This window comes from Myotis myotis, unplaced genomic scaffold (assembly GCF_014108235.1).
Source record: "Myotis myotis isolate mMyoMyo1 unplaced genomic scaffold, mMyoMyo1.p scaffold_m19_p_1, whole genome shotgun sequence".
NCBI lineage: Eukaryota > Metazoa > Chordata > Mammalia > Chiroptera > Vespertilionidae > Myotis > Myotis myotis.
The window spans coordinates 125256757-125268703 of NW_023416313.1; the positions used below are offsets into that span (position 1 = coordinate 125256757).

Genomic DNA, 11947 nt, shown 5'->3' on the forward strand with positions numbered 1-11947 from the left:
GGAATCATTGATTGTCTGCCTCCTGCATCCCCCCCCCCCCCCCCCCCCCCCCCCCCCACGGAGATCAAGCCCACACCCCTGACATGTGCTCTGACCGAGAATTGAACCGTTATCTCCTAGTTCACAGGTTGATGCTCAACCATTGAGCTACACCGGCCAGGCCAGTTCATACTTTTTCAAAAGTACTGCTTACTATTTCTTATTTTTAATTATAGTTTGATACATGCTTTATTTACTTAAATTATTTCTTAGCACACTGAATTGTATATCTTTGCTGTTGTAAACGATGTTTACACTAGATGTTTGCACTAGAGTAAGGTTAAAGAAATTTTAGCCTTTTTTGCTTTCAAAAATATTAAGGACTTGCTAAAGTTGTGTTTATTTGTGGGTCTAAAATTATATTCATTTCCACCAGATGAGTATCTTACTAAAGAAACCTAACAGTATGTTCTAGTTATTGTTATTGCCTAGGAGGAAATAACGATCCACTCACACCCTAATGTAAGTGAAATTAAATCTTTGTGAGAAATATATGTGTACGATATATACGAATATATGAATTATTGCTTGTTGCTAAGCTAATTGGAAAACCTTAAAATTAAATTTCTAAAAAAGTTGTCTTTTCTAAAGAGAAATTATGAACAGCATATTTTCTTCTTTTTTTTAAATCCTTATTGTTGAGAGTATTACAAATAGCCCTCTTTTTCCCCCCATTGCCCTTCTCCACCCAACCCCAGGTCTTCACCATCCTATTGTCTGTGTCCAAAGGTAATGCATGTATGCATATGAGATCTTGGTTTAATCTCTTCCCGCCCCCCTCACCCCTTTCCCTCTGAGAATCATCAGCCTGTATCATTTCCATGCCTCTGATTCTATTTTAATCACCAGTTTATGCTGTTCATTAGGTTTCTTACTCATTTTCATTTTTAGATTCAATTGTTGATAGGTATGTATTTATTGCCATTTTATTGTTCATATTTTTTATCTTCTTCTTTTTCTTCTTTTTAAAGAATACCCTTCAACATTTCATATAAGACTGGTTTGGTGGTGATAAACTCCTTTAGCTTTTTCTTGTTAGTGAAGCTCTTTCAGTTCTAAATGATAGCTTTGCTGGGTAGAGTAATCTTGGTTGTAGGTCCTTGCTTTTCATCACTTTGAATATTTCTTGCCACTCCTTCTAGCCTGCATAGTTTCTGTAGAGAAATCAGCTGACAGTCCTATGGGCGCTCCCTTATAGGTAACTAACTGCTTTTCTCTTGTTTCTTTTAAGATTCTCTCTTTGTCTTTTGCCCTTGGCATTTTAATTGTGATGTGTCTGGGGTGGTCCTCTTTGGGTTCCCCTTGTTTGGGACTGTCTTTGCTTCCTGGACTTATAAGTCTATTTCTTTCACCAGGTAGGACAATTTTCTGTCATTATTTCTTCAAATAGGTTCTCATTATCTTGATCTCTCTCTTCTCCTTGTGGCACCCCATAATTTGATATGCTTGAAGTTGTCCCAGAAGCCCCTTACACTATCTTCATATTTTTTGGATTTTTTCTTTTTTCTCTTCTGATTAGGTGTTTTTTGCTTCCTCATATTCTAAAACATAAATTTGATTCTTGGAATCCTCTGCTCTACTGTTGAATCCCTCAAATTATTCTTTATTTCAGGCAGTGTATGCTTAATTTCTGACTGGTCCTTTTCCATGTTTTTGGCATTCTCACTAATATCTTTGAAAGTCTTACTAAGTCCCTGGAAGGTCTCATGAAGATCCTTGAGTAATTTTATAACCATGATTTTGAACTTTGTGTCCAGTAGTTTTTGCTTTCTTCCATTACTTTCATTTGTGACATGATTCTTTGTCTCCTCATTTTGGCTACTTCCCTGTGTTTGTTTCTATATATTAGGTAGAGCAGCTATGTCATGTCTCCTGGAGTTAGTAGAGTGGCCTTGTGTAGTAAGTGTCCCATAGTGCCCAGCTGGTCCCTCTAGGAGCACTCCTGTGTGGACTGTGTGCTCAGTCTTGTAATTGAGTACTGTTGGTATCACTGGGAGGAATTGACCTCCAGACCAATTGGCTGTGAGCACCAGCAGCAACTATAGTGAAAGAGCTGCTGTGCAGGAAACACCCCTATGGAGCAGGACTTGCTTCAGTAGGGCTATGGTGCTCACTGAGTCTGCCCTTTGAGTGTGTCACTTATGGATGTATAGAGTATGGTCTGAAGCTGTCCACTGGGTGCACTGGCTCTCGGGCCTCCTGGGAGATGCAAAGTCACCCACTGCCCAGTGCCACCTGGCAGAAACTACAGAGAGATCTGCAGATGACTGCTATTTGTATTGGGCTTGGAAGTGCCCAGGTGAGGCCCAGCTGTGAAGCAAGACAGACTGGTGCTGGTGCCAGGTCTTGGACCTTTTATTGATAAGTTTGGGGCACGCTGATACCAGCTGCAGCTTGTTTGAGAGATTTTAGCAAAGTCTGAAGCCTGAGCCAGGACAGGCCATTCATATTGAAAAGCTGCTGCAAACAGCTTGGGTGGGCTGCAAATTGGATGGGGTGGGGTATCAGAATCATAGGGTGGAGCAAATAGTGTGCTCTAGGTTAATGGGGACTCAGATATGTTTGCCAGTCAGCCCTGGGACAGGGTAAGTTTCAGCATAGGAACAGTGACCCCTATGAGCACTTCTATCTGGTAGAAAGCTGGCCCCAAGTTCCTGTCCCAATGCCAGACAATCCAGGTCAACCCCGTATTTGTCTAGGTCCCTCAACACCCTCTGACACTATAGCTCAGAGGAAGCAAGTCCGAGTATGTTCCTCTTGGGCCTTTTAAGAGGGATTCATGGGTCTCCAGCAGTCTGCATGTCCCTCAGCCACAATCCTAGTGGTTTTTACAACCTGAAGTTATGGGGACTTCTTTTCCCAACTCTGAGACCTTGAACTGGGGTCTGGTGTGGGGCTGGGACCCATTGCTCCTCACGGTGGTCCCGCAGGGACAGTATCCCCTTGGGTTAAAAAAAAAAACAAAACAAAAAACAGCACACATGGGTGTCGGACCAACCCGTTCTTAGCCTCTGCCCCTCGAGCAGTCTCAACATACTATCTTCTTTACTTCTCTAGTTGTAGGGCTTCCATTCAGCCAGCTATCAGGCGGTTCTGAATGATGGTTCTGTATTTTAGTTATAATTTTGATGTGGTTGTGGGAGATGGCAAATACTGGCATTTACCTACACCGCCATCTTGGTTCTCCTGAACTGCTTATTTTCTTAATCTTCTTATAGCTAGAATCCTAATCTTATTTATGTACCTTTAGTTGGTACGTGATAATGCAGATCTTCGCTGTGAACTTCCTAAGTTGGAAAAGCGACTGAGAGCCACAGCTGAGAGAGTGAAAGCTCTGGAGTCAGCACTGAAAGAAGCCAAAGAAAACGCATCTCGTGATCGCAAACGTTATCAACAAGAAGTAGATCGTATAAAGGAAGCAGTCAGGTCAAAGAATATGGCCAGAAGAGGGCATTCTGCACAAATTGGTTAGTAGAACTCATAAAAACTTTATGTGCTGTGGTGGTGGTATTTGTCTGTTTTTATTTTCTAACTTTCCAAAGAGTGGCATTGTTAGGAAAGCAGCATAGAGTTGAGTAATAACCACATAAAGAGAACAAGAAGATAAATAAGAACTAGACACGCAAGCAAGAATGGTCAGGGGTAGGAAATAAACTATAGAGCAATGTTACTAAAGCAAAAGGAATGGCAAAAAAATAAGTCGTGCTCCCCTAAAACCTACCCTAAATGCCTAGCCTTTGAAACCCCTTAAAATACAGGTTCCAGGGTATGCTCTCCTTCCTGAAAACTTTAGGGTGACCCTCATCCCCAGGGTGACCTTCCCCAAAGACATGCATCTCCTAAACTCTAAGGGACCCCATGAGGCTTACAACCAGGACAGCAATAGGCAATTCATCCCAGGCAAACTCCCTGAGCCTGCCCCCAAAGGCCCCCTTTCCTCTCACTTCTTAGTGAGCCAAAGCAGCCCAGCCTGGGCTCATACCTCTACCTAGTTCTTCTCCTGTTATCCTAGGCCCGTGGTCAGCAAACTGCGGCTCGAGAGCCACATGCGCTCTTTGGCCCCTTGTGGCTCTTCCTAAGCCTTAGGAGTACCCTAATTAAGTTAATAACAATGTACCTACCTATATAGTTTAAGTTCAAAAAATTTGGCTCTCAAAAGAAATTTCATTCGTTGTACTGTTGATATTTGGCTCTGTTGACTAATGAGTTTGCCGACCACTGTCCTAGGCCCTTCCTTGTTTCACTGTCCCTAGCTTTAATAAAAATACTCTAAAATGAAAAGTCATTGGCAATATTTCATGCTTTAGTATAACAATTGATGTGAGAAAAAGATGTAACTGAAAAGTGAGAGAGAGGAATTTAATGAGAGGGGAAAAAAGAGAAAAACAAAACACAAGAATTTGTGGTAAGTAAAGAAAGACAAGAGACCTAAAAAATAGTTACAGGCATGTTTTAAAATTTATTCTAAAGCCAGTTTTTGGTTTTTATATTAGCTAAGCCTATTCGTCCTGGGCAACATCCAGCAGCTTCTCCAACTCATCCAAGTGCAATTCGTGGAGGAGGTGCATTTACTCAGAACAGCCAGCCTGTGGTAATACGAGGTGGAGGAGGCAAACAAGTATAAGCATGACACATTACCTACAGGTTTGTAGTTTATATCTCGCTTTTGAATTTTAACTGTAAATGGAAATGTTCAACCATTGATTGTTAAACATTTTTTTTAGATTCTCACATTATTCTCATGATTTATTTATTTTTATATGTTTTATTAATTTTGAAAGAAATAGAGGGAGAGAAACATCGATGTGAGCTTAAAACATCAATTAGCTGCCTCCTGCATACTGGCGGCTCCTTCCACCCCTTCCCCCCCTTCTCCTCCGCCCCCCCCCCCCCCCCCCCTACACACACACACACACACCGAGACCAAGCCCATAACCCAGGCATGTGCCTTGACTGGGAATTAAACCTCAGCCTCCTGGTTCATAGGTCAACACTCAACCACTGAGCCATACCAGCTGGGCCAAATTTGTGTTCCTAACATAGCACTGGATCACTTAAAAAAGATACTGCTATTAACTGTTTCCTTTTATTGGATATATAATTTAAGTGTGTTAATTTTTTCCACACTTGAAATTTTTCCAAAATTGAAAGTTCTATATATGAAATTCAAAGTATGATTATCTTTTTTACACCACCTCATCTTTTAGATTATTTTCAGAAGATTCCCAAAAATAGAATTTTAAGAAAATGTGAACATTTTTAAGGCTCTTGAAAGATTATACCAAGTTGCATATTAGGCAAGGATACTGTCCATTTTGTTGCATCTTTGCAGGATTGAATATTAATAATTTTTAAGCTTCTGATGTGATAAACCAACATAAGCATTTCATTGGTTGATTAATGAAGTTGGATTTTTTTCCTATATTTATTGCCCACTAGTATTTTCTTTCTTATGAGTTATTTCTGTATCCTTTTCCATTTACCTATTGAAAGTGATTTTTCAAACAGATGTGTGAGTTCTTACACTTTTTTGTTTTTATTAACTATGTAAGTAATACTTGTTACTTGTAGGGGACTAAAGACTATTACAAAGTAGAAAGATAAACATCTCTAGAGATACCACCCAGTATATTGTGTTTATCTTTCTAGAGCTTTAAATTAAAAGGTTTAAATTGTTGATGAATATTTAATAACATACTATTCCTGTTCTACATATGCTACTTTGTAACCTGCTTCTTTATCTTAGAAATATATTCTGAACATTTTTTTTTCTACAACTTGATAGTTAATAGCTGCTTGATATTTCATCATATGGAGGGAACTCAGATTTTAATTCTTTAGGAAGTCCTGGATGTGTAGTTGTTTTGGAAACTAAAAGTACTAGATAATTATTAGGCTTAACTTGTTTCTGATGAATATTAAAACCTTTATTTTAATCTTGTTTACACTTTCACATTTTATGTAACATTGGTTCTCAATTTGAATGGAGAATTAAGCAATATTCTGGAGGATTCACATTAAAATTTAATCTGACGAATATTAAAACCTTTATTTTAATCTTGTTTACACTTTCACATTTTATGTAACATTGGTTCTCAATTTGAATGGAGAATTAAGCAATATTCTGGAGGATTCACATTAAAATTTAATATAATTTTTTGTCCACACCGTATAGGATTTTTAAGATAGTGAAAAGAGCTTGGATGTTGAAGTTCTGAGTTTGAATCCTGACTTTTCAACTTACATGAACTTCAAGTTACTTTTTAAATAATTTCTTTCTCATTTTGACTCCTTTTAAAATTTGTTAACATAAAATAAATTATGCATTCATGACCTGTTTAATGTATCTTTAAATCATAACATTTTTCTTCATAGCCACAATATTATCACCAAAATATTATTAATCATCTAGCAACTAAAAATATTTTTAATATTATCTAACACCAATCTATATTCAGACACCTCAATTTTTTAAAATTCTCTAGACAAATCAGTGATTTTCAACCTCTTTCATCCCATGGCACACACTAAACTAATTACTAAAATTCTTTGGCACACCAAAGAATCTATTTTTTGCCAATCTGATAAAAAAATAATAGGTATAATTTTGATTCATTCACACCAGATGGCTATTGCTGTTTTGGTTGTTGTCACTTATTAGTTTGATAATGTAAGGGAAAAGAGTTCAGTGCCCCTGACTAAAGAGTGATTGCCTGCTTTAAAAATTGCCATGCAGGAGGCACGTGATCTATGTTTCTCTCTCATCAATGTTTCTACCTCTCTCCCTGCCTCTCTAAAAATCAATAAAAACATATTTTAAAAAATACAACAAGAGTTAAGTTCATATAGCATCTTAGCAACATTATAATGAAACAGTGTTGAAAAAATATTATTCAAGGTCCTGCTATATTTGAGCTCCTTTATTAGTAAAATGGAAGTCATTCTTAAGAATTATACAAGTTAAAGTGTAATTACCTACAGGTACTTTTCTAGAAGTGGGAGGTGGGCAAGCACAAATATAGATGAAAGTTTATCCTTTTTTTGATACTGTGCTCAGATCAAAATTCATATGTAAACTTTGAACTCTTATCTCCTTAGCAGAGAAGATAGACGATGGCCTTTGTTAAATATAGCTAGGTTTTAGCTTGAAAGTAGAGTGCTAATAAGGCAGTTTAACATATGAATGAGATAGCTAATGTGAAGTAAATATAAAAGTATAAAGTTTACAGGCTTGTCTCATTGTTGGTCTAAAAATAATAGTTCTTACTTTTTTTTTTTTTTTTTTAACTCTTAAACCATGATTGGGGCACATAGGATTTACTTAAGTGATAAATGACTGGGAAATTAAAAACTTGTAGAGAAATTTTTTAATGTTTTAATTATCAAGAAAAACATTTTAAAACACTGGATTTATTTTAGGGAATTATGGCAGTGTATTAATATTACTGATACCTTTACTACCCAATTTTATATGGCTGGTCTTCTACCTTATATAATACTTTGAAAGTTGAGTTTTTCTTTTAAACACATAGGTCAGGAGTACGGACCGTATCCCTGTCCTTCTCTTCTTTTTTTTTTTAATAGCTTCCATGTATTTAACATTTCTTGTTAAAGGTCCTTAGCTTAAGAAGGTCACTGACACTGTCTACACCTTTCCATCTTCTTTTTAAAAAATATGTAATTCATGCATCAGCTCACGCATAGCTCTCTTAGGAAGAATAAAAACAAATAAAGGGTGGGGTGACCTCTTTTTAAACATTGTACTGCTCGTAAGTAGCTCTACTTTTGAAATAAAAGAGAAGAAATCAAATCATTTAAAGTTGCCATTTTTTAAAAATGTTGTGGAATGTGGTCATAGCTATTGGCCAAAGTGTTTTGAAACTATTCGTATATTTTATCTACTTTGTTTCTTTCATGATTATCTCAAACACAAGTTTTATGCGAATGAAAATATTTCTTTTGTTTTCTCCCATTTTCAGGTGTTGTGAGTAATTGAAGTATGAAGAAGACATAATATCAAGCAGAGTCATTCAGTAACTATAAAATTTACCCCTGGGAATTATAGAATTACAGCAATTTTAAATGTATAAATTATACCTGGCCTGTACAGCTGTTTTCTGCCTACTTTTCTTGTAAACTCTGCTGCTTCCCAACAAAACTTAGAGTGCAATCTTGGCTTCTTAGGAGGGAAAAATGACAGTTTACAACTGTGGCCCTATTTATTACACAATTTGTCTTATGTGTCTTGCATTTAGTCTTCACTGTGCCAATCTAACTGTATCATAAGATTATGTTTTTTGTACTTGTTTCTTTATGTGTGGTTTTAATCTCAAATTACTTAGCTGCTGTTACTTTTCTTTTTTTTCTTATTAAAGTGTCTTCCTTATTTTAGGGGAAAATGTAAACACATTTAGATTAAACTTCTTAAATTTTACCACTTACAACACTACATGCCCACACAATATATCAGGTCAATACTACAAATGATTTCAGAGTCAAATTTATTTGTATCTTTTCTGATATTTGCTTCTAAAAACTACTGTTTGAGCACTGAAACCATAAAACTGTCTAAGTAGTCATTTGAGACTGAGTAAGGCTACTTAATTGTTATTTCATGAAATTCCTGTTGCTGAATTTTCTTGAATAGAAATATTTTACAATATCAAAAACAAATCTCAGTTTGCAAAAGAGTTTGGAGTTGGAATTATATATGCCTTTTTTTCAATTCTATAATCAACATAGCTTGAATGAACATTTCCTGCTTCAGATTTTGGAGAATCCACAGAGTCTGGGGATCGGCCATGGCCCAGCACCCTGAGGCCACAGACAAGTGCGTGTGGCCCCACAGTTGCAGCCCAGCATCCGAGGATGTATAAGCCTGATGCTACCCAGCAAGCCTGAACCTGAGCCCCTTACAACTATCCCACTGACTTTGATGGGGCTCACCTGGCCCCACCACCATGATCTGACTCTCCTGGATGCACCAGCTGGCCATCACGACCCAGCATGCCTCACCTAATGCCCCTTGGACAACCATCCTTACATCCTTGCACCAGGCCACACTGTCATTACTACCTGGCGCCCCTGGAAGACCCAACCCTGCTGTGCCCCAACACTCTGGTGGACCTGCCACTGTGACCTAACATGCCTGATCTGGTGCACTAGAAGACTGGACCTACTAAATGGGGAGACAAAGAAATAATCCCCAAGAAAAGGAGGAATCAACACAAGGAACTAAATGAAATGGAGGCAATTTATCAGATACAGAGGTCAAGGTAATAGCCTGATGCTACCCAGCGAGCCTGAACCTGTGCCCCTGACAGCTATCCCACTGACTTTGATGGGGCTCACAAATTAAAACTTCAAGCAACTTAATGAGAACTATAAGGAACTCAGCAGGAAATTCATAAGCATGAAAAAGTATGTAGAAGCCATGAATAAGACTCAATTTGAAATGAACAGTGACGTAGCTAGAAGAAGGAATACCTGGGAAGAAACTGAGAACCAAATAGGCAAATTAGAGACAAGGTGGAAAAAATACCCAGAGTAGCAATTAGAAAAAAATAAATAAAAAGGATAATTTAAGGGAGCTTTGGGACAACATAATACTTCCAAGAGCTTTCTTATGAGACTTTGGAATTATCCCAGATAAAGACACTACAAAGAAAATTAGTTGATATCCTTGATGAAAAGATGCTAAAACCCTCAACAAAATATTAGCAAATCAGGTCCAGCAATATATTAAAAAGACCATACACCATGATCAAGTGAGACTTATTCCAGGGATGCAATGCTGGTATAGTCTTCACAAATCCATCAATGTGCTATCCTATATAATAAAAGCCTAATATGCAAATCAACTGAATGGCAGAATGACATGTGGAATGACCAGTCACTATGATGCGCACTGACCACCAGGGGACAGATGCTCCACGCAGGAGCTGTCCACAGGCCCAGGCCAGCCAAGGTGGGGGTCTCCTATCGCTCCACAGATGGGTCCTGATCACTAGCCAGGCCTAAGGACCCCCCCCCCCCCCATCTGTGCACTAATTTCATGCACTGGACCTCTAGTATTACATGAATTGATAGACGAAAATCACATGATCATAGAATTAGATGCAAAAAAGCATCCACAAAACCCAAGACATTTTTTATAAAAATTATCAGCAAAGTGGGAATAGAAGGATCATACCTCAACATAATAAAGGCCATATATAACAATCCTACAACGAACATCATACTCAATGGGCAAAAATTAAAATTTCCCTTAAGAACAAAAACAAGACAGGGATGTCTGCTTTCACCACTCTTTCTCAACATAGAACTGGAAGTCTTAGCCACAGCAGTCACACAATAAGAAATAATTAAAAGCCATCCAAATTGGAAAGCAGGAAGTAAAACTCATTATTCACGGATGTTATGATATTGTTAATAGAAAACCCTAATGACTCCAACAAAAAACTCGATTTAATAGATAAATTTGGCAATGTAGCAGGATACAAAATTAACACCCAGAAATCCATGGCATTTCTTTATACACCAATAATGAACTCTCAGAAAGAGAAACTTTAAAAAAGAAAAAAAAAAACCCTCTTACCATTGCAACAAAAAAAATTAAGGTACTTACGAATAAATTTTACCAAGGAGGTAAAAGGCATATATTTGGTAAACTACAGCTTTTGAAAAAAGAGATAAGAAGATAGAAACAAATGTAAAAATATACTGTTCATAGATTGGTAGAATTGAAATGTCCATACTGTCCTAAGCAATCTATAAATTCAATGCAATCTCTGTAAAAATAACAACAGCATATTTCACAGATCTAGAACAAGCACTCCAGAAATTTATATGGAACCCTGAATAGCCACAGCAGTCTTGAGAAAGAACAAATTTGGAGGTATCATAATACCAGATATCAAGTTATACTACAAAGCCACCATAGTCAAAAGAGCCTTCTACTTACACAAAAATAGGCATATAGATAATTGGAAAACGAAGAACTCAGAAATTGACCAAGCCTTTACACTCAAATAATACTTGACAAAGGGAGCAAGAGTATACACTGGAGTAACAACAGTCTCTTCAATAAATAGTGCTGGTAAAATTGGACAGGTACATGCAAAAAAATGAAACTAGTCCACCAACTTACACTACACACAAGAATAAACTCAAAATGCATAAAGGACTTAAATGTAAGTCGTGAAGTCATAAAAATCCTAGAAGAAACCACTGGCAGCAAAACCTCAAACATCTCTCATAGCAATACATTTGCCAATACATCTCCTAGGGCAAGGAAAACAAGAAAATAAACAAATGGGACTACATCAAAATAAAAAGCTGTGCAGTAAAAGAAACCATCAAAAAAATGAAAAGGGATCCCACTGTATGGGAAAACATATTTGCCATTGATACATCTGATAAGGGGTTAATTTCCAAAATATATAAGGAACTCATACAACTTAAAAAAGAAAACAGTCCAATTAAAAAATGGGCCAAGGACCTAAGACACTTCTCCAAAGTGGCCACACAGCTGGCCACCAAACATGAATCAATGAACAGTGCCACTAATGAGAGATGCAAATTAAAACTACAAAGATGTACCTTCTCACACCTGCCAGAATGGCTACCATCATTAAGTCAGTAACAAGAGCTGGTGAGCATGTGGAGGAAAATGAACCCCGGAACACTGCTGGTGGGAATGCAGACTGGTGCAGCCACTATTAAAAACTGTGCAGTTTCCTAAAGTTAAAAATGGAGCTACCGTTTGACCCAGTGATTCTAGGAGTATACTATGAATCCCAAAGCACCAGTCAAAAAGAATATGTGTGCCCTTATGTTCATAGCAGCGCAATTGACAACAGCCCAGGTGCCCATCAGTAGACCAGTTGAAAAAAAGCTGTGGTACATT

At 37.5% G+C, this 11947-nt stretch overlaps 1 protein-coding gene across 6 annotated transcripts in view; it reads left to right on the forward strand.

Annotated features, from left to right (window-relative positions):
- The window catches only part of KIF5B (kinesin family member 5B), a 77150-nt gene extending 67856 nt beyond the window's left edge, over positions 1 to 9294 (forward strand). For all 6 annotated transcript variants that reach the window (XM_036351102.1, XM_036351110.1, XM_036351074.1 and 3 more), the window contains 3 exons: positions 3290 to 3506; positions 4533 to 4683; positions 8019 to 9294. In XM_036351102.1, the coding sequence (XP_036206995.1) occupies positions 3290 to 3506; positions 4533 to 4663 (348 nt within the window). In that variant the 3' untranslated portion in view covers positions 4664 to 4683; positions 8019 to 9294. The remainder of the gene's footprint in view (positions 1 to 3289; positions 3507 to 4532; positions 4684 to 8018) is intronic.
- Positions 9295 to 11947: the final 2653 nt, after the last annotated feature.